Below are 27,361 nucleotides of genomic sequence, written 5' to 3' on the forward strand. Positions count from 1 at the left end.
TTTCTCTCCAAGGGCTCGGCATTTTTGCGCAGAAAAGCTGCATAGCTATATCTTCTTCGACTCCTGAATTCCATCTATATTTAGTGAATAACATAATGTATTCATCCACCAAATATATGTCATGTAATTCAAGACTATACAGAGCTTGAGTGTATTTCTTCTTCTTCTCTGTATCTTGACTATTGAAATAGTCTACCCCTATAAAATGTGCTTTAAATAGGGTAGCCATTTTTCCAGCGATCTCACTAAGAGATTCTCCAACTAGGACTGACTCTTTCATGTCTGATGAAGTCATGTCCCAAGCAATTTTTACTGATCCCATAAGACTCATTTCCAAAAGTTTAATGAATCCTTCTTTGTTGAGATCGAATGTTCCTGCTGCAATTCTCATAGCAGATGTCCAATCATCTATGAGATCTTCTCTGTTTTTGAAGTCTAATACATCAAGGTTAAGCATAACCCCGTAAGGATGTATAGGATCTAAAACAGTTTTCCCATAGGGTGTTTGGTGCAAAGGAATTTGAGTTCTCCTTGCCCTTGTCCCTGCTGGGTGTGATCCTCCACCAGTATGGAAATCAGATTGAGATTCTCTCATGTTTACATTTCGAGATCCCACACTTTCCCTTGGTGGTTCTTGAGAGGATGACCAGGTTATAGCAGGTGGTGTTTCACCTACTGTTGTGTTCATCCTTAGATCTACTACTTTGAGATTTGCGAAAGATTCCGCAAGCTCTTGTAGATCCTCTAAACCAATCCTTTCTAAAGTTGTCATCATATGAATTTCTTTTCTGAGACAGATTTGATTAGATTGATCATCTTTTCTTCTTCAGTCAAAGGTTTTGACATCACTCTGGCATTCCCTTGTTGATGTAACAAAGGTTCAGTACCAAAAGATGGTGGTAACCAACCTCCTGAAGTTCTTCTACTAGAACTTGGTTGTTGTTCCAGTTTCTGAATTCTTGTTTGAATATCCTTTAATAATCCCAGAATTTCTTCTTGGGTTTCAAGGATTTTCTCAACTTGTTGCGGTACAAAATACAGCATATTGCCATAATTTTGGACTGTCTTTTGAATTTCTCTAAGATCTAAAGAGAGCTTAGAGGAGTCTGGAACTATCTCTAGAAACTTATTATTTTGAATCATAAGTTTACTTGAGATTTTACCTGAGGGTGCAGTAGCTTCCCCTTCTATTTCTGATATCTAACAATAGTTAGATGTACTTGTTTATATTTTAAAATATTGGAATATTCCTTGTAAATTATTTTCCTTGAACCGAAGTTCGGATTCATAATTTTTTCAAAATTCTCCTTCTCATACAATTAGTTACTAGTAATAATAAAATTTGTGTTTGAAATAAATCAACCTTTAGCTCTGATACCATTTTCGGGAGCGCGGGGATCAATTAAAATCAAATAAAAGACAAGGGCTTTTTTGGTATTTTTAAAATTCTTTTCTCTCACCAGGTACCAAAACACAAGTTCTTTTATATTGGGTACTGATACCCAATTAACCCTTTGGCATATTCATTTATTCCTTTTAAAGGAATAATTTTTATGCCATCGGGTTTTAAGAAAAGAATTTTTTGGATCATTTGGAATTTTTTGTAGAAATTTTCTTTGGCTTTTGAGAAAATAATGTCATTTATTTGGGCAGGTAATATACTTAATTCTGTAAGTGGTCTAAAGAAAAATCTGGTTGGGCTCAGTTTTTGGCTAGAATGAAATATACTAGGTCTGTCTAATAGACTGGGTTTGTCCATTTCAAAATCTTGAATCTTTTTAAGAAGGTCCAAGTTTATAAGGTTTGCCTTAAGGGCTGATTCTGTTTTTTGTAATTTTTCCGTCAATTCCTTTATTTTATCAGACATTAATGATTTCGAATGATTTTGTCTTTTAAAATTTTTTACCATCGTCTCGCAATGATTACAAAATTGAAAATCAGTTTTTAAAATTTTTTTAGGAATTTCATAAAAACTCTTTTTTGGAAAATTATTTTCATTGGCTATTTGTTTACCATAACTCTTTTGGGTATTTATATCTTTTCGGATTGGATAATCAATAAAGTAATTTGGACCAATAAAACGGTTGGCTGATTCTAGAGCTTCAGGAAGGGTTTTAAAACTTTTATAAAAAGAATTTTGATCATTTTTAATAACTTCAACCACTCGGGTCCAATGGTTGTAGACTCCTGTCACCTTCCCTTGGTAAACAACGTAATACAATATGGTTTCTGAATCAGATTCATGGGCTGATTGGGAAGAAAGATTTATTTGATTGAAAAAATAGGCCAAGGCGTTTAAGACTATGACTTTTTGATTGGAATCGTTTGGTTGGACGTTCCATATTGAATTTAATAAAGTTTTTTGGGATTTTTCTAGATGAAAAGGTTTTGAAGTCCTGAAACATTTTTGTGAGTTTTGAGGATAAACAGGGAGATTGATATCTCCAAAAGAAATTAATTCTGTGGGGGATTTCTGTTGGGAATAATTAACTTTGCTTGATGACGCCATTTTCCTGCATGGATCAAATAAATTTGTTAGAATTCTTTCATAATTCCCATAAGTTTTTATTCTTTTTAGAGAAATATTATTTTGAAAATTTTTCCCTTGAATTAGTGCATTAATACTATTTTCATATATAGAATATGTTTTTATTAAATTGAGATTTTTTGTACGAGGTTTTTCTAAGAATTCAAAATCTAATTTTTTATAATTAAATTTAAAAGAGATGGAATTATTATTTACTTTATATGGAGTAATTAATTCTATAAAGGGTGTTCCTAAAATTATAGTATGATGTATGTCATTAACTAAAATAAATGTAGTTTTAATAAAAATTCCATTGTTTAATATTGATGCTTCTGTTTTTGAACTAACATTTAATTTAGAATTGTTAGCAGCCGATAGTTTTTCATTAGTTTTTTCTTGAAAATTTTTATGTACTATTCCTGATTTTATACAATTTAAATCAGCACCAGTATCAAAAAGCGCTATTGTACTAATTTTAAAATTTTCTGAAAATACCAAATTTATTTTTAGTATGTATTTTCTAGAGGTTATTTCTCTTAATACAAAAAGAAAGTCTTCTGGAATTTTCTCAAGGTTTTGAATATTTTTTATTTCATTATCTTCAGATTCTTCAGAATTTTCAGTGTTAATATTATCTAATATTCCTTTGATTATTTCAGAATCTTGTTTTTGTTTTTCTTTTAATTCTTTTAGTTCTAGTTTTATTTCTTATATCTTTTTGTAAGTCTGGGATTGTTATCTCTTTATTTTTTCTTTTCTTTCTTTTTTCTAAAATATTGGTTAGGTCGTAAGTATTTTTAGAAGTATTTGGTAAATTAGTAAATTTTATTTCTGTTTTTTCTTCTTTATTTTCTTTGAGAGATTTTAAAATTTTTTCAATATATTGTTTTTGAATATTAGGATCATTTATGTCTTTTAGAATATCAAGAAAGAATTGTTGATCTTTTGAAAGCATGTTAATTTGTTTTTCATATTCATTACTAGATGTAATTAATTCATCTATTTGTAAAGATTCATTTTCATCTTTAGAAGAAAAATTTTCTAATTCTGACTCAGAAGAATCAATTAAAAGATTAGAAATTTTGTTTAATATTTCTTCATTTAATTCTAATTCATTTAATTGTTTATTCAATCTACAATAATTAGCAGTATGTCCCTTTTTATGACATTTATAACATTCAATATCTTTAAATGATTTTTTAGGATATTGTTTGAAAACTTTAAATTTCTTATAAGGTTTCTTATAAAATTCTTCTTTTGATTTAAAATTTTTCTTATTGTAATTAAATTTTTTTCTATATGGCTTTTCATTAGATTCACTACAGTTTTCTAGGCATTTAGAAGGAGAAGGTTTATTAGGATTTATATCGAATTGTTGACAGAAAGTTCCTAATTCTTGTTTCGTTCTTTTCATTTCCCATTTTAAATGTTTTTGTAATTTTAGATCTTGACATATTTTTAAACCTTCTTGTTGAGTTAAACTAATTAATTGACCATAAGTAAATTCATTATAAGGAATTATTTGTTTTCCACATGATTCTCTAATTTTATTTCTAACCTTTTCTCCTAAAAGAGTTGGTAATCCTGCTAGGAATTTTTCTTTCCGAAATGGTTGATTAGAGTCTTCCCTAAGCATGACTCTGGTTAGAAAAGTATTTTTATACCATTGAAAATCACTTAATTTTTTACATTTAAGATTTGATAATAATTCAGCATTTTTATCTTTTAAATGTGAAGGATCACCTATAAAATGTAAAGAGATTGTTAGGATTAAAGTAGCTACAACATCTTGTTGGGGATTTTCATCTTGATCTAAAATTGGTATCCCGTCTTCATCAGTTTTTATAGAATTTAAAATATCTTCTTGTTGTTGATTTGTAAGATAATAGTCCCACCAACCCTTAATTTGGCCAGAAAAACCAGCTATAAGGAGTTCGGCTATGGTTCTATCTTGTGTATTTGTTTGAGTTTTATAAGCATTTGCTGCCATAGTCATTTGTTGTAAAATACTAAGAATATTATATTCAGTCATTCCATCTATGTTCCAATCATAAACGGAAGAAGCATTAAAACGAGATTGTGTTATAAGTTTTATTATTCCTAAATCTGGAGCAGGAATAATTTGTAACTTTTGTGAAGATTGATTCCAATCTATTTTATTGATTTTATTTGTAGGATTTTGGAATTGTTCTAAAGCTTCACTAATATCTGAATCATGATTTAAGGTATTTATTCTAAGATTAGAGATTGGTGTTTTAGGAGCAATTTGATCTATGGGTTGATTTGAGCTATTGGCTGTTGTTGCCATTTTACTTAATTTATCTTGTATTATTTTTATAAATTCAAAATTATTTTGTTTGATATTTTTAACACTATTTTCAGTTATTTGGTATAGTTTAAAAATTGGGTTTTTGAGTTTACTATCTATAACTGCGGTTTCTATATTATTTTTAATAGGATTAACAGAATTTGAAAATGGATAATATAAAGAATTTTGAAAAGAATATATTTCAAACCAATCAAAAAATAAAATATGAATTTTATATTTATTTGTAAATTCATAGAATTTTTGTTGAATATCTTTTCTTGTATCCATAAATTTTTCAAAAAACCATAATCTTTTTTCTTTATTATGTGTAGCATAAAAGTCTTTATGTAGAAAGTTTTTATCTACTTGGAATTTTGTTTTGATTGTACAATCTGTTTTGAAGAATTGATAATTTGAAGTTTTATAAATTTGATCTTTATTTACTTTAGGAATTTCCCAATTATCAATTGATTTATCAAAATCTTCTATGAATATTTTTTCGGTATTTATTATCCTTCTATTCTCATAAGAAGTTGAAGTAGCGGAGTTAAGAGAAGTAGATCTACAGAAAATTGAATTCATTTTATTAAAATTTGTGTTTCGATTTTTAATTTCTCTTTACAATCCTAAGCAATTCTATGGTTTTACAGCCTTAACGTTAGGACTTACTACCCAGACCTTCTTAGGCAAAAACACTCAAGAGAAATTAAATTTCAAAAACTCAAATTAAAATATTGTAAAAACAATTCTTATATATATATATATATATATATATATATATATATATATATATATATATATATATATATAGACACACACACACATATATGGCCGAAAGTTTAAAAGAAAAAAATTTATCTAGTATATTTTAAAGAAAAATGAGTAGTGGTCGCTTCAGTAGAAGTTAGGGACGTTTCACAAGGAACTCAAAGAACAACTCAAATAGTAAGACAAGAAGCAAATTTGGTCAAGTGAATAACCTTGGGGATCATCTATATTATTATTCGGGAAGAAATATGGAAGCATGAGGTTTTGCATCGAGTATCGAGATTTGAACAAAATCATAATAAAAAACAAGTATACATTCCCAAGAATGGATGACCTCTTTGACCATCTAAAAGGACTTGAAGTATTTTCAAAACTTGATTTGCGGTCAGATTATCATCAACTGAATATTAAGGCAAAAGATGTTGCTAAAACTGCCTTCAAATCTTGATATGGACATTATGAGTTCATAGTTATGCATTTTGATTTAACTAATACCCCCTCAAATTTTATTGAAGATATTCTTGTCTACTCTTCAAAAAAGTAAGACCACGAAGAGCATCTCTGAATTACTCTCGAAACCTTAAGGGAGAAAAATCGTTACGCAAATACAAGAAATGTGAATTTTTGCTAGACAATGTGACATTCATGGGTCACATAATATCATGTGAAGGTGTGTCAATCGAACACTTATATGTAGAAGCAATCATGGAATGGCCAAAGCCGAAGACAGTACCAGAGATCCGAAGATTTCTATGGTTGACGGGATACTTCTGAATTTTTTTGAAGGATTTTCTTTGATAGTAGTTCCACTAACCAAACTCAGTCAAAAATATTATAAATTCAATTGGATTGAGGAGTGTGAGAAGTACTTCGAAATACCGAAGGAAAATTTGCTTCTACTCTAGTCCTTGTACGGCAAGTCGAGGGCAAGGATTTCAACATCTACAAAGATGCATCGAAGAAAGGACTCGTGTGTGTACTTATCCGAGAGCGAAGGGTGCCTTCATATGCGTCAAGACAGTCGAAACCGTATGAGCAGAATTGTAGAGGCCCGTATTTCGTACTTGAAAATTTGCGGAAAAATTTGAAATTGCCTTTTTAAAGGTAAATAACTTGCCTCATTCATAAAATAAACTGAATGAAAGTTATAGTGTTTAATGTAACAGTGGAATAAAAGTTTTAAATGTCGAAATTGCAGCGGAAGTAAATATCTGTTTCAAAACAACAACTTAAAATAATTCATCGTGATAAAAAATGAGTTTGCATAGAAATGATAAATAAACTGATAAATGAGGTCCTCGGGTTCCTACTATTTCCGACCCAAGCTAGCTCACTGGTCCCCGCCCTCGGTCCCGACCTCATCAGTACCTACAACAATCAAGTCTAATGAGTCTAAAGACTCAGTATGCATATATCGTAGATAACAAGTAAATATATCATAAAATTTCGTGCCGTGTAAAGATATCATGTCGTGAAACGTAACATGAAAATATCTTGTCATGAGTAATCATAAATACGTGCATAACTGAACTGAAAATCGTAAGTGTAATGTTTTCTCGATAGAGCCCTGTCATGAAATAGCATATAATAATTTTTAGTTGAGAATATGTTCTATGCAAAATGAATCGTCTGATCAAACTAAACCACAGTATAATAGGTGGTAGAGATCTACCAATACATGAACATGAACCGGTCAGTGACCACCGAATGAAGTAATAATCCCATGATAAGCTGCAATCCCATGAACTTGAAGTGGCCACAAGCAATATCGCATATATCTCAAAAATGAACATTTTATATTTTTATGCACGTAATATAATTAAATGTCATGTATTATTTTACCGAAAGGGTTGGATCGTTCCCAGGCTCACTGCGACCTAATTCTAGCATGAAAAATATGCGAACGATTTAACTTGACCAAAACTTCGTAATTAAATCCAAAAACGAGACAATTACGCCCAATGACTTAGTATTTAATCATGACTGCGTGCCAACTCGAACCAACACCGAACCATCATTTAGTCATGATTAAAATACACCTAAAATGATGACATAATGCTCTTAAAATTACAGTACTCGAAATTTGTGGAATGGAGGCCAAAAACATGAAACGCTCTTTCGATAGTCATTTTGGCGCATTTCACCGTAAATTCTCGTACGACCTCTAAACTTAACCAAATCACAAACGGCCAAAAAAATGACCTTTCTAACTTGATGAGGCACTGTCCAGCCAAGACCAAAGGCTAAATGCCAACAAAGAACTCAAACGAGCCTCTGAACCGGAGCACCAACTTGCTGTCAAAAATACAGCAGCAGCGGTTATGCTCGCATGCTTTGTTTTCGAGACTATCAGCCATTGGGGCTTGAACCACCAACCAGAGCTTCTTACCAACATCCTAAGTTATGGTTTGAACCATGGCTAAGGGCCCTAGGCCAGCCACAATCTAAACAACACCAGAACAACTCCCGCACTCTACCCGAGAGCACACCTCACACGCGTGGGGTTGTTGCTTGTTCCTGCTGTCATGTATCCTTCCAGTGGCCACATGATCAACCCTGGCTAGATTTAGACATCAAGAGGTGTGGTATGAACCGTGGCTAAGGGCTAACAAGCCAACCAAGATCCACACCAACACCATAACCGAACATACTCACGCAGAAATGAAAAGGGTCGAAGGGTGATTGTCTTGTTTTGTTTTGAAAACCGATAAAGCCATGGACCAAGCCTTGAAAGGCCAACTTGGTCACATCTTAGACATACCAAGGAGAGTTTCTAACCATGGCTACGGCCCCTAGGGCAGCCAAAATCAGAAACCGCCCCTTAGGCAAGAAACCATGCAACCAAGACACAAAATGCACCATGGATGAGTTACTGTCCATTCGCGTTGCCGGGGGATGTGGGGAGTGAAACCAACGGACAAACACCTTCCTAGCACATCCTATATCATGTATATAAGCAGCCTTGAGCCCCTGGAAGTCGAGCCAACCCTGAAACCTCAACACAAACAAAAACCGTGAAGGCATAGAGGAAAGGGTCGAAAAATCTGCACATAATTTTCTTGTGTAGTTGCTTTAAAATTTCGGTTTTTGCTATACAAATCATGCATATGTGATGTTGAAAAATAATAATATGACTTGATTGAAAAGCAAGGGAAAATATAAGCATGCCTTGGATTTTTGTTTGGAAAGAAAACAAACGATTACGACGACGCGGCGCGGCGGAGACGGAGTGTTCTTCTTTTGTTTCTACTTTTCTCTCTTGTTTTTCCCTCTTGCAAGTCACGATTTTTGAGAGGTTTATGCTACTGAAATTTCGGTGGAATGAGGAGGGAGGGAGGCTAGGAGATGAAGGGAATGATTGCAAGATAAAAAGGGAGAAAATAATCTTGCTATCCTAGTTATTTGCTTGATAGGAAATAATATCATATCAAGGGATATGAAGGATATTTTGGAGGTGTGTTGGCCGATTTTGCTAGATAATACAAGGGAGGAAATTGCTTAATTATTGGTGATTTAAAAGTGAGAGAAATTATCTACTAAGAAAAGATTAAGGAAATGAAGCACATGGTGAGTTGCCAAATTAAAAAATTAAATCTTTTAAAATGAGGTGGCCGAAATCTTCATGTCAAATAAGGGTAGAAAATTGTTTAATTAATAAATTACTTGGTGATTAAAAGGTGAGAGATTATCTAACAAAAATGGATAAGGAAAGAATCAAGGGAAATGAGTTGTCAAATATTTTAAATCTTCCAAAGGTGATGGCCGATTTTTTTCTCTTTTAAAATGGGGTGGAATATTGCTTAATTATTGAATTTTAACTCATTAAAGTTTTAAACATTAATTATGTATTTTAGTGAATTACTAAATTAGTTTAGGATATGCATTATATTGCATGCATGGCTAAATCTTTAAATTAAATTACCAACGTGTTAAATTACAATTTCTTAAATAAAATAAGCCTAGATTAACTTATCTCAATTGATCATATATTTTAATTTAGGCTTTTAATTAAATTATTGGACATAAAAGGCTTATTTACTACTTATCTCCTAATTAATTAAATAATTCCTTAAACTTACTTTTCATTAAAATAACTTCTTCTTTATCTTAAATTAATTCTAGGAATGTTTTCTTAATAGTAAATTTTATCTCAATACTCCAACTCCAGTTCGGCCTCACTTATTTAACTGAAAAGATAAAACTAAACTACTGCGTAAAATAACTCAACAATTTTAATGAAAAGAATTTAAATCCTCATGTATGAAAATCATTTTAATTTAAATAAAAGTAATTATGCATGACTTATACGTAGTCTGATTTACGGGCTCTTCAAGAATTACCCTACACACGATACTGAGTTAGCTGCAGTAGTGTTTTCTTTGAAGATTTGGAGGCATTAATTGTACGAGGCTAAATGAGAAACTTTCAATGACCACCAAAGTCTTAAATTCTTGTTTTAAAAAAAAAAGAATGGAACATGAAACAACAAAGATGGATAGTGCTCTTGAAAAACAATAAAGTTGATAATCAGCTACCCCCCATGAAATACCAACAAAGAAGCTGACACTCTGAGTCGTAAGAACATGGGAAATACAATCCTCGCTTTTGTATCTACTGAATCATGTCTTTCTGAAATAATGAAGCTAAGTCATGAAGAAGATCCTAACTTGAAAATAATCAAAGATCTAGTCAATGAAGGAAATAATTTTGAATATCAAATCAACCACAACAGCGTGCTTTGGATGCAAGATAGACTGTGTGTGCCAAAAACTGAAACTTTTCAACAAGAAATCATGTCAGAAGCACATAAGTCAAAATTTTCCGTCCATCCTGGAAAAATCAACATGTAAAGGATCTAAAGAAGAAACTTATGTGGAATGGATGAAGAGAGATGTTGCAGACTTCGTGGCCAAGTGCTTGGTATGTCAGCAAGTGAGATGTTGTAGACTTCGTCACCAAGTGCTTGGTATGTAAGCAAGTGAATGTCAAACACCAAAGACCCGGTGAATTACTTCAACAATTAGAAATCTCATAATGGAAATTGAAATATATTTCGATGGATTTTGGTAGTGGGATTTCCATAATCACGCATAGTTTACACCATGGATCGAGTTTTGAGATGAAGGTATATACCACACGTCAAGATCAAATGGTCCAACCATATGGACCGAGAAGCTACAAGGAAACAAGAAGAAAACGTGTGCAAGAGATACCCTTATCTTATCGAGCAGAAAGAGGAATCGAGTTAGAGGATGTAACTTCTCATAAGAAGGGAGGGATGTGAGAACCGCAATTTCAGCAAGGCTAAGAATTCCCAATTTCAGCAAATGATTTAAGCATAGAAATTTTTACCAAACCATTTCAACAACAAAGTTTCAGAAGACTATCCCAACAGTCAGCAACCATTTCAAATCTTGTAACTTACGTATTAATTCGGGAGTTATGACGGATAGTGAGTGGACAACCTTATTTTCGAGCTCATAGCGTCCATTTTCTAGCAGCATTCTAGTAGCAAGAGCAAACCATTTTCAAACACCAACCGAAACTTTATCAAATATATTACGGCAACTAGGCTTTCTGTTAACTTTTAAAATGTGATTTAAAACCAACCAGCATGTATTTTATAATTTTAAAATATGATTCTTGAAATCTGCATGTTTGAAGCACTGAAGTTTATGAACATACGATAGAAATATATATTATGAACATGAATTATTCTTATTTTTCATGATTCATCCTTACCTCTTAGAGGATAAAAATATAAAAGATTGATATCATTTAGCCATAAAATTAGTAATTTGTTCCGTGCACAAATACCTATTTAGACATGAAAAGTCTGAATATTTTGCAACACATGTTATATTGGAAATTTTGTTGCAAATGATTTTAAAGGATTGGAGGATTATTCCTCCCGCTTATTGAGTACGACCATTTCACTCACCCACTCTTAGATAAGAAGGAAGAGATCAAAGAAGACGAGCAAGCACAGTTCTGGACTGTTGAACAAGATTCGATTAATTCTATTGTTCAGTTTATATTATATTAATCTGCTGCATTGATTTATGCATTTTGTTGTTACTATTTTATATTTTATTATATATTTGAACGTGTAAATATAATGTATTTAGATATTGTGGATGAATACACAGACTAGTTTATGAAATTTGTACTTTCAAAACTAGTTATTTTCGAATGTATAATTTGATAACAATGCTGGTGTCACTCGTGACTGATCTTACAATTGAAGTTTATGTCAAAGAATTCAAACATATTATTTCTGACATGGAGACTGAGGATGTTTTTGGGATTTATGACAATTTACCCATAGTAAAACTTGAGCCATCCACAACAAATATCATATGGTGTCAAAAGCTCCATCGGTTCATGCTATACAAACCCTTGCCAACATCACCAATTTGGTTCATTCGATTTTGTAGTAGGATTAATATCCTAACTCGGTTCCGAACCTGAGGCGAGTCCCAAGGGACCTCTGTTTCACAACTTTAGAAGAGAAATGAGCAACAAACATACTCCATTGAGGTAATCTTTCTTCAGCTTTTTTATTAATCATATAGCTATTGTTTGTAATAGCTTATTTTAATTGCTTCTCATCTTTTACAAACAATTTTAAAACGTTTCATTGACCAGAAGTTTGAAAACACTTAAAATAAACTCTTGTAAACACAACCATAGTAAGATAGTTTTTGCAAAAAATAAGCTTTTGTAAACACTATCATAATAAGATAGTGTCTGTAAATATTATTAAAAAAAAGTGAATAAACTTTTAATGTACAAATTTGCAAATCTTTAAAAAAGAAAAATCCATAATCAATTTTTGAAGCATTTGCAACGCCACTGAAGTAATACTAGTGTACGAAAATCAAGAAGTGATGAAGGAGATGAGATTCTTTGTGGTGATTAAAACGTGGGTTTAAAATTTCTTTGAACAATTTTACAGTGACACTCGCTCAATGTTATACGTTTACTTTGTTTGATATTCTATAATTTCGTCAAAAAATTTAAAAATTTTACGCTATCGTATTTATATTTTGTAAACGTTCTAACCAAGAAACAAAGTTTTGATTTAAAATGATCAAATATGAACAAAAAAATTTACATAATTCCACTACCACATAACAGGTTGTTATCATTTTGCCGGCTAAGAAAGATTTGAACTACCCCCAGTACTGTTTGGTGCCGACTGTCATAATTTGTCCTATGATGACAATAGCTGACACTATAAACCTATCTTCTATAGCAGAAACTGGATTTTGTTGGAGTCATAATAATCAGCCATTGTCAAATTTTGTTGAAGTTGAAAACAAAGAAACCTTGATCACCTTGTTTGCAGACTCAATGTTCCAGCCATGTGCAGACTCAAACTTCCTGAACCCCGACGAGGGCAAGGCACAAAATCCAGAAATTTACATGGTTTTATTACAGAAGATGAAAAGTTACAGGGGATAACAAAAGACGAAGAGGAAAGATGATGAAAATAACAAAGATCTTGGAGGAGCTATGCATCAGTTCTTTGCAGAAAAGAACAGTTGAAACTGATGGAACGTCTATGAAGTATATTGGAGTGAAATTTGGCAACGAGAAAACATCCATATTGGTACGGTTTTTCAATATATATATTTTAATAAAGGATAAAACAAGAAAAACAACAGTATGAAACTACACAATGACATCTTCTGACTGGTTTGAAATGTTACTGTTCAACCATAGGTACTGGCTCCTTGTGCTATAATATATATACAAATCAGATTGACAGGCATAAACAGGAAATAACCTGTACTTGATAGAAGTAAAAGAACAATTGAAAGCATCATATAACCAAAAGAAGAAAAAGGAAAGTAGGACAGTGTAAGAGGCCACAAACGTTATTGCAGTCTTGCGGTCATATAAGATTAACCACGGATTGATAGTAGGTAAAATGATCCCGCTAAAGGTTCAACTACATCAAAAGTATATTCATCAATGAAGTTACTTGGAAAACCAGAACTGATGACAGACACTTGTACTATTGCATGGTCTACAAAAAATACTGAAAGAAACTCTTCAGTTGCCTTCATATTTCGGATCAGCCATCACGAAATGATAAGCAATCACCAGCACAAATATAAAGATACCAAGAAAGTTGGCAAAGAAGCCCAGATCATTATCATCAATCATCTGTAACAAAGATTGCAAAAACAAGGTCAGCATAGTAGATACTCAGAAAGCATCAGAAGATTTCATAAATGGTTATACAAAATTCAAAGGAAAAGTATAGCAATTCTCAACAAGTGATGTGAACTTGATCGGGCGTGATGTGGTAACACTCCGAAAAGATTTCAAGAAATTTTGTTCTCCCATAATTGAAGATGAAGTATCGAGCACATTCAAGTGATCAAAGGAGTTCAAGGGAGCACCTCGTGGAATCGTTCCGGGTTGTCGCTCATTTTCGAGGCGCCACAGTGCAGTTTTGTATCACAGGAGCTGCTGAGGCAGCAAGGCACGTGCAGCTGGGCGCCACCCCACGAGCACCTGTGCGCCCCAGCCCGCACCAGCATGCACACAAGATGCACGCTGCGAAGCAGATTAATTTCTGAAACCTATTTTTCGAGTTTCTTTTATTTTTGGAACTTTGTTTTACATATACGGATTGAATTTTGGACGAAAAACATAACTTTGATAATACTTTTTAGAATACATTGAAGCTTTGACTATTCTCGACATTTTTGTATGTTCCTAAAATCAAACTTATCAAAGTTTAATTACTTTGTGGCGTTTGTCAATTGTTCTTCATGAAGATTGTCAAAGACAAATTTTTTGAAAGTTCCCTTGAGATCAATTGTTCGTGGGTGAATACACATTACTAATTTCAAATATTGAGAGAGTTTCTAAAAAAATCTTTTTATTCACTGAATTGTGGGGGTGACTACATCAAGTTCGTGTTTGCTTTACATGCGTAAAAAGATTAATATCATTTGGTACCATATCCCAGGTTCCTCTGATTCAAGTAATGATACCTTGTGTATCATTTGGTGATCAGAGCAAAGTTTTGAGACAAGTAAGTTATTTCACGTGTAAGCTTTAAAATTTCAAATATTCCCTGGCTTAATGTCACAAAATTCTTGTGTTTGAGTTTCTTTTATTTTGGGGCTTTTTGATCGTGTTGATATTGTGGTTCTCATTAATTGTAAAATAAAATAAAAAATAATTTTCAACAAAAAAAGTCATTTGATTTTAAAAAGAGAGTTTTCGACCCAAAAAAAAGTCCATCAATACAAAACAAAATAAAAATAGAAGAAAGAGTGATTCGAATTTTCTTGCTTGCACATTAGCAACAAAAAAATTTCTTTTAATGTGTTTGAGTCATATTCAGGTCTTTCAAATTTATTGTTTTTGTCCAGTCAAGTTTCGTGAAGTTTGAACTTGTAAGTTTGATGTACACAAGCTACAAAACAGAAGTACCATTTCTACAAAATTCTCAATTTTGAGTGAATTATTTGAGTGCGAGTGTTTTATTCCTTAGAGTGACATGTGAGGTATTTGTAGTAGATAAAAAAAAGTGAGTGACTTGTTTTGGACTGACTAGAGAGAATTTGGATGAGAAACATACTCATGTTATTTTCTACTAACTTTTCTAGCAGGTACAACCACAGTTGTTAAAAGCGCTCGCCTCGCTCGCTTAAGCGCAAAGCGAGGTGACATGAATGCGTTTCGAGACAATCCGAAGCGCATCACGTGGATGAAGCGCACGCTTCTGTGCGCTTCGCTTGTGAGAGTCGCACAATTTTATTTTTTTTAGTCTGCCCAAGTCCAGTGTTTAGATCAAGTGCAGCATCCAAATTTAAGCCCGGCCCATCTGCATACTTAAAATCTCTAAACAGATCGCCTCTTGCCAGTATGCCTATTGTCTCTACTCTGCGGCTCTGCTTCTACTTTGCGGCGAGGGTTCTGCCCCTGCCTCGCTGCTCCGCCGTGTGGCCGCTGCCGCCGTGTTCCCTTCTCATTTGTTACCTAAAAATTGGTAAACCCTAATTTTAGGAATTTCTGTAAAAAATTTAAATTGTGTTTTTTTTTTATTTTTAATAATATAATAGTGATTGGTATTCATATTTTAGAATTTAATCATGTCAAACACAACATTTTCATCAAATCGAAATGATATTGTTTGGGATTATGCAACAGTTCCGGATCCTAGAAATCCAAATATTGTATGTTGTTTTTGTGGTAAAATAACAAATGGTGGGATTTATTGGCACAAGCTACATTTAGTTGGGGGCAACAGTAATGTGAAAGCTTGTCCGAAATGTCCGGAGCATGTTATGGAAGAAATTTAAAGAGTTCACGCAAAAAAATAGTGTTTTAAAGAATCAAATGGATGATATTTTCCTCATTTAGATGATATTGTTGAATTGAAAGAAGATGAAGCTGAAGATGAAGAGGAAAGGGAAACGACCAATATCCGGTTCAAGTATCTCTCCTACAGTGCAGGGTAAAAGGTGTAAACAAGCAGGGCCTATTGATCTTTATTTTGTGAAAGATGTAGAAGAAATTGTCGAACAGAGACGTGCGAAAAATAAAGTTCACATTGAAGAAAATAAGAGAAGATACGATTCAGAAATTTGCTATGTGGATGTATGATGCCGGAATTCTTTTAATGTTGTTAAATATGATTCTTTGCAACCATTTATTGATGTTATTGGGACTTTTGGACTGGGAATGAAACCTCCAATATATCATGAAGTAAGAGTTAAGTATTTGAAGAATGATTTGACAAATACAAACCTGCTTCTCAAATCCCAGGAAGAAGATCATGCTAGGTATGGTTGTACAATCATGACAGATTGGTGGACAGATAAAAAAAGTAGAACTTTTATAAATTTTTTAGTAAGTGGGCATAATGGAAGCATATTTGTTGAATCAGTGGATGCTTCAAGTTATTCTCACTGCTAATAAGATGTATGAGTTACTTTTTACATTTGTGAATCGAATTGGAGAACATAATGTGGTTAAATTGTATATTGAATTAAAATCAGAATTTTTTAATTTTTAAAGTAAATTTACTTTATTTTTTTAGGTCGTCTCTTGGAAAACAATTTGCCACACTTGTATTGTACTCCATATGCAGCTCATTGCTTAAATTTGATGTTTGAGGAAATATTCAAAATCCTAACCTCAAAAAATTGCGTGAACGGGCACTGAAGGTGAATGGTTATATTTACAGTAGAACACAATTGTTGAGCGTGATGAGGAAGTTTACTGCACACAGAGACATGGTAAGAACTGCAAAAACACGTTTCGCAACCGCTTTTTTGACTTAAAACCGATTTCAAGTTCAAGAAGCAAATCTGAGAAAGATGTTCACATCTGAAAAGTGGACAAAAAGTCGATATTCTAGAGAGGCGGCTGGAAAACGAGTTGCATAAGTGGATATTGATGCTTTCTTTTTGGAAAACTACAGTTTTTGCATTAAAAGTTGGCAGCCCATTGCTGAAAGTATTACAGCTAATAGACGGTGAAAAAAGTCCCTAATGGGTTACATCTATGAGACAATGGACATAGCCAAACAAGTTATCGCTGCATCATTTAATAATAATTAAGAGAAATATCGTGGTATTTTTGAAATCATCGACAAAATATTGAACATTCAACTCCATCATCCTTTGCATGCGGCTGGATATTTCTTAAATCCTCAGTTTTTTTAATCAAATCGTGACATAGAAAATGATGAAGAACTGTTGGAGGGTATGTACAAATGCACAACTAGGTTGGTGCGAAATGAAGATTTACAAGATAAGATCACAGATCAATTGGATAAATACAAAAAAGCAAGACTTTTTGGTTTACCCATGGCTATCAGACAAAGAGCTTCAAAATCACCAGGTAAATAATATTTAATACAATATTAATTTATTTCTCAAACATTACTTATAATATAGATACAAACTTTGAATGATAAGAAATTTAATCTTATATTTTTTGTGTTTCAACTTTCAAGCTGATTGGTGGTCTTCTTATGGTGCATCAACACCTGAATTAAAAACATTTGCAATGAAGATTTTGTACCTCACATGCTTTTTTTCAGGTTGTGAGCGTAATTGAAGTGTATTTATACATGTAAGTTAGAAGTTTTTTATACATATTAAATTTAATATTATATAGTATGAACTTAAGCTTCTTATTTTCTAATTTTTTGGCAGATACATTTAAAAAAAAAGAAATAGGTTGTCTCAACAACGATTGAATGATTTGATATATATCAAATACAACAGAGCATTGAGGCGAAGATATGTCATACAAGATAAGATTGATCCTATTTCTTTGTCAGATCTAGATGATGGTACCGAATAGGGGTGAGCATTCGGTTAATTCGGTTACCGACCGAACCGAATTAGTCATAACCGAACCGAACCGAACCGAACCGAACTGAACAGAAATATGTAGACATAACCGAACCGACCGAATTAATTTTCATAACCGATGAAAACCGAACCGAATTAAAATAGGTTAATTCGGTAAAAAAAATTGTGACTTAACTTTAATTATATATGTGATTTTTTTTAACACTACACTTTACACAAATGCATAAAAACATAAAATCACACATCACAAATGTATAAGTTTTATTTGAACACAATTAATACATATTATATCGATTTTAAAATTAAAAATTAAAATATTTATAAAAATTGATAAATAAAAAAAATTATTAAATAATAATATTTATTATATCGGTTAATTCGGTTAACCGATTTCAAAATTTTGAAAACCGTAACCGAACCGAATTAACCGATATAACCGAATTTTTTTAATTTGAAAACCGAATTTCCGAAATAACCGAATTTCCAATTGGCTCGGTTCGGTCGGTTAATTCGGTTTAACCGAAATCTTGCTCACCCCTAGTACCGAATGGTTGTTGGGAAAGCTGGATGACAGTGACAAAGACAATGATGATAACGATTTTATCTTTGAAGATGATGATTTGCGTTGGAGTGATGTAGCACAAGCAGTGGGGGTTGGTGAAAGTGCATATAACTTTCAATCTCAAAATGCATCTACTTCAAAAGGAGCATCATCATCCACTTCAGTGAAAGGAAAGCAATCTTTAGCTTGAACTAGTCTTGTGGAAGAAGAAGAGATCGACATTGATGATAAAACTGAAGAAGAAGAAGAAGAGGATATCGATGGATACAAATCAAGTGAAGGGGCTGATGAAGTAAATTTGGAAGATGACGATTATATTGACATTTGATATTTCATCTATCACATTTTCATAAAACTTTTTATTTTATTTTTATTTTTATTTTTTTGATAATATTTTGTTTATTGCGTTTTTTTCCGTAAAGCGTGCGTTACGCTTTGCGCTTGAAGCCCCAAGAGACTTTAGCCTTTTTTTTGCACCTCGCGTTTTTGACAACTATGGGTACAACATGTCTGACGATCTTCAATTTCAAAATTTGGTTGGAGAATTGGGCAGAATTTGGGAGACTGAGTTCAAGCCTTTACGTGAAAGGTATAGAAGAATGCTGCGAGTAGGAGAGAGAGAAACGTCGATGGGAATAGGGAGTCATACTTGGATTGGGATTATGATATGCGATGTAATGAGAGTTTTAGATATGGAAAACGAGAAGAATATAGCTTAGGTGGTGTAAAGGCTATTTCATCCTTCCATAGGAAAGCCGATCCGGAGGAGTATCTTGATTGGGAGAAGAAGATGCTCGTGTTTTGAGATCCAAAATTATTCGGAAGCTAAGAAGGTAAAAAACAAACTTATAGCAAGTTTGCCAACTATGCTAACACTTGGCGGGATTAAATAAAGTTGGTTAGGAGATGATGTGGAAAGAAACATATAGTCTCGTAGAATGAGATGTAAAGAGTGATGAGGAAACGTTTAGTTCCTAATCACTATGATAAGAGAGTTGATAGAAGTGGTGGACGATACATGCATGAGGAGTTTTTGGTATCCACATGGAGGTCGAGTATGGAAGAGAAAATCGTGGCAAGGCAAATAATGGACTCAAAGCATGAAGCTCCCAAGCATCGATATCAAGGTATATGTAAAATTTTTCATATGTTCGTACTTGTGATATTAAATGCTCTTGGTGTCCAGAAATTGAATATAATATTAACCAATGTCCAAATAAGGTGGTGATAGTGATGGATTCTCAAGTAGAGCTTGAATCAAAAGTTGTAGTCGAGCTTGCATCTAAAGTGTAGTCGACCTTGAATCTAAAGTTGAAGATGAGAAAGTTGACAATGATGAGACTCCATCGATTGATAATGCGAACGTTGAACAGTATGTGGTGGAGGGTGAATCATTAGAGGATGAAGAAGTTATTGAGAATCAATTGATATTTCAAAGAGTGAGTGAAAAACAAAAAGAGTGTGATAGTGAAAAGAAATATGAGAAGGCCGAAAAAAAAAAGAGGTCAAAAAAGAGAGAAAAATAAATTTATGACCCAAATGAGTAAAGTTGAGAGAGACTTGATTTTTCATAAAACCCTTCAAATGTCTTTGTACAAAGAGGTTTATCCACATTGCCATGATATAGTCAGTTCAATCCCGAGCATTGTTATTTCTTTTTTGCAGGATTTTGGAGGTGACATAACAAGGAGACAAACGATTTTTTGTGTTGAAAGAATCCAGTGGGTTAAGAGTAGTTGCCAACGCAACGACTAGGAGGTACGTCTTGCTTCCAAATCTTAATTCTACGATGTTTTGTTTTCAAAACTTTGGACAAAGAGTTGCAAATTTGTTATTTAAGAGATATGGCGTAATTTTAACTTTTATCTCTAAATTTTATGGAGATGACTAGAGTAGTGAGAAATTGTATGCATCAAGCTTAAATATTGTTGATTTTGATTTCTCGCAAGCTGTCAAATTGATGAGATTTAGTGGTAACCAGAATTTATATGCATTAGATTTAAAGTCTTGTGATGTGTTAAAAGATTGCAAGGATAACACATGTGGCATGTTCTATTTGCATCATTTACATTTGTTTGCTGAGGGTTGTGAAAAGTGCATGCTTGGATATGGAAATTTTTATGTTTATAATAAATTTTTTGGTCTATATTCATTGCATGAGTTACTTGTTAATGAGGCACATAGTTGTGGTTTGATGTGTAACTTCGGAGTAGCTAGAACCATATATATGTCGTATGAATTTTTATTATGGTTTTATATGAAGAGATATATTGAATAAGATTGTGAAAGATGCATTGCATATAACAAAATTATATCTAGGTTAAATTTTTATGTCTTGCATAAACTTCTTATTCCTAGTGAAAACAAGTATTACATGAGCACGAAGAGGGGAAACTTGATATTTGTGATACTTACTAAGATTTTGTTATTATTATTACATGCTAGTATCATGAAAGTATATCTTGGGCATGGGAGAGTTTGTGTTGCATGAATTTGTGAGTGTGCAAAGGATAACTGATGAAGAACTGGTAAAGGAAATCGTGGAGTATGGATTTCTTGGAATGTGGGAGCAAGTGGATAATAGCACCTATGAGCTAGATTTGAAATGTAAGTATGGTGATAATATAATATTTTGTGTTACTAACTTATATTGTTTTGTGTAGATAGCAAAGATTTGAGAACAAATCTTTTTGAAAAAGGGAAGTATGATGTGAACTTGATCGGGCATGACGTGTTGACTCTCGAAAGAGATTTCAAGAAACTTTGTTGTCTATATTGTACAAGCTTGATGGTGATTGATGATGAAGTATCGAACACATTCAAGTGATTAATGGAGTTCGATGGAGCACCTCATGGACTCATTTCGTGCAACAAAGACAACCCCAGCAGTGCCACCGCGCATTTTGGAGATGCCACCGTGCAGCTTTGTATCACACGAGCTGCCGAGGCAGCAAGGCACGAGAAGCCGCGCGCCAATATCGTGCCACTGTGCTAACACCTGCACGGCCCCAGCCTGCACCAGAATGCGCGCTAGACTGCAACCTCTGCACGGCAGCATGTTATAAGTGCAACATCGCGCGCCGCGACGCAGATTAATTTCTGAAACCTAGTTTTCGAGTTTCTTTTATTTTTGGAACTTTATTTTACATATATATTATATGGATTGTATTTTGGACGAAAAACATAACTTTGGCCATGTTTTTTAGAATATATTGAAGCTTTGGCTGTGTTCCACACTTTTGTCTGTTTCTAAAATCAAACTTATCAAAGTTTAATTACCCTGTGGAATTTGTTGATTGTTCTTCACGAAGATTGTCAAAGACGAGTTCTTTGAAGGTTCGTCAAGTTCGTATTTGCTTTTCATGCGCAAGAAGATTCATATGAACAAGGACAGCGGTTCCCATGTAGCAGCAACATATTATATTAAGGATTATAAAAAGTCTCTGGTTTACTGACTCGTTTTGATAATTCACGTGAATTTGACATGCTGCTGCTGCATGCTGCGTGCTCCAATTTTTTAATCGACTAAAGTGATGCATCCTTGTTTTTACAAGTTCTGAGGTCAATTACAGCAAATATCCTTAACCACTGACCACTAGCCTTTACAAGAATCACATCCAAAAGGAACATACAAAAGTTCGAAATTCTTTTGATGACTCCATTCCACATGTCAAACCACAAAGGATGAATCCCATTGTAGCATAAGAACCAGGGACTTAGGCAAACATCTCAAAAGAACGAGGACAACATAAAATGTCATTCTAGCACAAGAACACAGCTTAAAAAATACTCTATACGTAAAAGCTCGAAACACTAAAGGAACATGCATCACATCGTATAAACTGAATCATAGAATATTGGACAGCGAAAGTACATGAAGTTAATTCATGGACACGTGACCGACAAAAATATTGTGATCAAGCACAAGATTCTGAAGTGGACATTAAAGAAGCATATACGTGATATTTCACATACGGTAGTGAATCCAGTGATAATATAAACAAAATGAACCTCAAACCTATTGGAAAATCAGTAGAAATTTATGCATTCCTGAACGCCTCTAGTTGTAATTGGCTTTCGCCTGTCCGTTTTTCCTACCAGGGAGCTGCTACTTTTAGAATTTATTCTCTCATCAATCTAAAAAAATTGAGTCTACTACCTTCTCACGAAACAAAAGACCCAACTTCGCCTACAGAACACAGGTATTTTGCCTCATTGAGATCTAGATTTACATCTATTCCACATACAAACTGGGCAACATTAAAAAAATCAAATTCAGGGGTATGAACTAATACAAAAACCACCAATTCTAAAAAATAACAACGAAGATTCGCAGGCAATTATCACGGCAATCGAATCATTTCACTTGGATTGAAAGCATCAATAACACAAATCAACCCTAGAATCTTAAAAACCTTATATAATTACCCCGATTTCAAAACAGAAAATCATTTAATGAACTGAACAAGAAGCTAAAACGCAAACACCCACGACAAGCATGAATCCGAACTGTTCAAAATGAAAAGAACAAATTCTCCGAAAATCATACAGAAAAAAGGGTAAAAGAGGTGATAACGACCAACTTACGTTGACAGGCAAGTTGAAGCAGCCAACGTCGATCCGGCTAGTTGTTTTTCGATCTGTGGTTGAGTCTTTCCCGTGCCGTGGCGGTTTATACAAGTGATAAATTATAATTTACCCCCCAGAAAAAGCAATTATGTACTTTGACCCCAAAAAAGGTTCAGAGGTAATTTAGACAAGGCCCAGCTTAAATTAACATTGGAGCAGCTAATCGAGAGTCATCAAACGTGCCCAAAAGATACCTAAAGAAACATAATATATTATTTCGGAAGAAGGCATAATTGACCAGAGCAAAGAAATTATTATATTTTTATGTGGGCTTTTTAGACTAAATAATATAATTCAATCTAAAAATCAAATTGTTATAAAATTTGAGCAAAATGAATAATAATACAATAGTGTGTAATGTTATAATTCACAACAAACAATTATATTCTCACATACAAATTATACAATTATATTGAGTTTTATCATTATATAAACGCTAGTTTTATGATAAAAGTAAGAGACTTCTTAAATAACTAAATTTATCTCTAAAATACAACAATTAATTACCTTTCCATATCAATTTTTCTTATTTCTAGGTAAAAAACATAACAAACTGAAAACTAAATGTGAAACTAGATATGAATTAATTACTCCGATGTAATTGAGTTTTATGCCAAAATTCATTGTAACGTCCTAGATTTGACGACCGTTCACACTGTACCAAGACGAGTCTTTCCAGCGTACTTATGTCCTCACTCACACGCACCCTAGGAAACTTCTCAGGGGTAAATCATCCCAAAATTGCCCCAATTTAAACACGCTTAACTTTGGAGTTCTTATGTAATGAGCTACCGAAAAGAAGATGCACCTTCTTGATATGAGTAGTACAAATCAAATCTTTTAAGCCCTCTTCAGCTGTACAGTCTCATATCTGAACAGTTTTTGTAATCCTTCTCTTTCAGGTGTAAGATCGATTCATTCATGTTTCCTCCGCCTAGAAGCTTTCCAGGAGCCTCTCATTGTCTGTGCAATCTCATCCCCACACTCTTCGGCCCCGGACCTCACATGTCCACCAGCTTCCGCTTGGTTCGTCCCCACAACACCGTACTAGGAGATGTCGGCTCTATACCAACTAAAACGTCCACTTATTTAAAATTATACTGAAATATATATTTATATTTTTTAAAGGTATGAACGAAAATACACACACACATCAACATTTAAATAAGTTAAACATGTGTTTTAAAAGGTCATCCAATATTTGAATAAAAACAACTGCAGTTAATTAACTCTTAAAAAGAAATCAACAACGTATAACAAGATTCATAACATTTAACCATATTTTTTAAACCCACATCTCTCAGGACAGCTAACTCAACCTGGGTGCAAAATGATCATTTTACCCCTAGAAACCCTAATTGACCGTCTTATCCTGGGCCTCAAAATTTCGACCCGAAGCCAACCAAACTCCTTAAAATGTCCTAAAACATAATAATAAGTATTTTTTAGACATGACCTCGAGCTCGTTCAAAAACTTATACGATTCGTTTTAAAACTTGGACAAGGGTCTCGTTTTTAACCCGAATCAAACCTACACAACCAGCCCCTAAACCACTCATTACAAACCCCTTAGGACCTAAGAACCACGCTTGAAAGTTGCTGAAAATTTCCAGCGCACAAACCACGAAACCCTAGTTGCGTCTATACCTTGATTTCTTGACTCTAGCCCAATCCGACGAGGACCAGCCCCAAACTGGACCATTCTAGGACCATGACCAAGCCGTGGGCCCCTTCCTGGACTGACCTAACCATATCCTTAGCCCCTATGTATGCGGACATGCGCAACAACCCGATAGCCCCTAGCTTCGAACCAACCGAGTCACCACTCAACCTAACTCTTTTGATCGGCTTTTGGACCATGACCAGATGCTCACGGCCCTCTCCCAGCCCTATCATGACCCAAGAGGGTTAGCTTCCTGGCTGGAATCGAGCCATGCACGGCTGCACACTCAAAACTCTCGATCTAGCCATAGACGAGCCAAACAACCACAAATTACTGATAGGCCCTAAAAAATTCTCGACCCTCAGCCGACTCTAGCCCCTTGAGCATATATCCTTTACGTGAACAACCCTCTAGGACCCTCACACGGCAGCCCCTTACACAAACACAAAGAAAACGTGAGTTATGAGTCAAGAAATTGCATATTTCATGTTAAACCTTTGCAAAAATGACACCACATGATACATCAAAGAATTCTTCATGATACATATACATCAGCATATAAATCGTGTAAATGATGAGGCAAAAAAAATACTTGGCGTGCCTTAACGTTTGTGTGCTCGAAACTCGAAGGTTCTTGCGTAGAAGTCGCACCGGAGAGGCGGGGATGAGTTTTTCTTTGAAAGCTATGGAGGAAATGAGGTGGCTAATGAAGAAAAATTTCGAAAATCTGTTGTAGCAAAGGGGAGGGGTGGTTGTGTGACAGGGAGTAGGTTTAGGGTTGCTAATGATGTGTTTAAGTAGAAAGTATAAGCATAAATGAGCCTTAAATAAAAATTAAATGGATAAAAAGGATTTTGGGCACATTAAGAAATAAAATAATCCCATCAAGCATAAAAACACTCCCAAAAAATATTTCGTTTAGGTACGTTTTTGAAAATATTGCCTGAACTCTCAAAAAGTCCCCCGACGTGCTAAATTTTGCATACCGTTAAAAAAATATGATCCGACGAGTAAAAATACCCAAATAAGGCCCAATTTTGAAAATCACACTTAAAAACACATCATATCAAATAATTAAAATTACTTATTCAATAAAAATATTTTTCCTGATTATCCCCGATTTCCGTTACTCGTTCGAGCGCGAAGTGCAACTTAAAGACCTAATGCATGAAACTTTAACAAACAATGTTTTAGGATCGATTGATAGGTTGAGATGTGTTTAGAAGGGGGGTTGAATAAACACACATGATTTTATAATTTTTTCTAATGAAGTGTTAGTTTTGTGACAAACTGGAACTCGAATTCTTGTCAGTCAATGACAATCAGTTTAACAGTTGTTGAATAAAACTTTGAAAGATAGATTAAATAACTGAAGTAAGAACACACAAAGATTGATGGATGTTCGGAGATGTTAATTACTCCTACTTCACCCCTTCTATCACAAAGATAAGATATGCACTAAAAGACTTTGATCGATACAAAACTTATACAGACCTACTTCAGTTTGGACTTAGCACTGCCAAAGCTGAAACTCTTAGTTTACTAAATATCTAACAGTTCTTCGACTGAACTTAGCACAACTGATCTAGTTAAAGATCAAATAGACAATAAAACAGTTTGTGCTTATATGCTCGAAAAGTAGCCTCAAATGCTACAAATAAATCTAATAAGTGTGAGCTTTTTGATTCGTGAGTAAGTGTGATAAATTCAGCAGGGTAACAACACGCTTAAGAGAATAGATAGATCGATTTTTTCTTCAGATGCTCTTTTCACCTATTTATAGACTTCTCTTCAACGGTAACATTAAATATAACTTGATTCTTTATATACATTGATTGCCACGTCAATATTTCTCTGACATTTGTACATTGTAATCTCTGAAATGCGGTGTTCCACTATGAGTTGCAGTTTGTTTTATACTGTTGTCGGTTGAATGTCTTTTTCAACAACTGATGACGTGTACAGTTGAATAATCAGCTGATTCGTTGGTAAGCTCAAAACTGAATATATCAACTGATCAGTCAGTTGTCTTCGTAAGTTAAGTTCAGCTGGTTTTAGTTGCCTTCGATAAACTGTGCATTAATCTTCAGTTAGGCAACTGTCAGTTGACTTATGTAGTTCAGTTACTTTAGGCTTACTTGATTAGTTAGTTCAATAAAGTAATCACTTAGTTTGTGAAACAACCGAAATTAAGTTTCCAACAATTTCTCCCATTTTGGTGTTTGACAAAACTTGCAAAGTATGAACTAATCAACTGAACTCAAAAATATTCTTTGAATTTATTGTAGATAAAATAATTTTTCTAATGTACAGATTCGTAAAAAGAAAGAAAATCATGAATTAATCTATGTACAGATTCGTAAAAAGAATAAAAGAATAAAGATTTTTTGCCCGAGTCTTCAACCAATAACTGAAATCAGTTGATCTTCATTTCTTCTTCTTTCATTTGTCTTCTTTTGTCTCTCTAATTTCCCTTTTTTTGTCAAGCACATCGACTTTCTTGGATAGAATTCGAACATCTGCTGCGATATTTGATACACCATTCATC

At 33.7% G+C, this 27,361-nt stretch overlaps 1 protein-coding gene across 1 annotated transcript; it reads right to left on the reverse strand.

Moving 5' to 3' along the window:
- Positions 1-13,411: 13,411 nt before the first annotated feature.
- Positions 13,412-13,778, reverse strand: LOC140818347 (dolichyl-diphosphooligosaccharide--protein glycosyltransferase subunit 4A-like). The gene has a single exon (XM_073178281.1). It carries the CDS (start codon positions 13,776-13,778, stop codon positions 13,665-13,667), a length of 114 nt encoding a protein of 37 aa, XP_073034382.1. The 3' UTR covers positions 13,412-13,664.
- Between the last annotated feature and the right edge of the window lie 13,583 nt (positions 13,779-27,361).

Source organism: Primulina eburnea, chromosome 17 (assembly GCF_022965805.1).
Source record: "Primulina eburnea isolate SZY01 chromosome 17, ASM2296580v1, whole genome shotgun sequence".
Taxonomy (NCBI): Eukaryota; Viridiplantae; Streptophyta; class Magnoliopsida; order Lamiales; family Gesneriaceae; genus Primulina; species Primulina eburnea.

Bases quoted from the DNA above. Each gene is read 5' to 3' on its own strand.
- LOC140818347 (XM_073178281.1), bottom strand. From the start codon at position 13,778: ATGATTGATGATAATGATCTGGGCTTCTTTGCCAACTTTCTTGGTATC.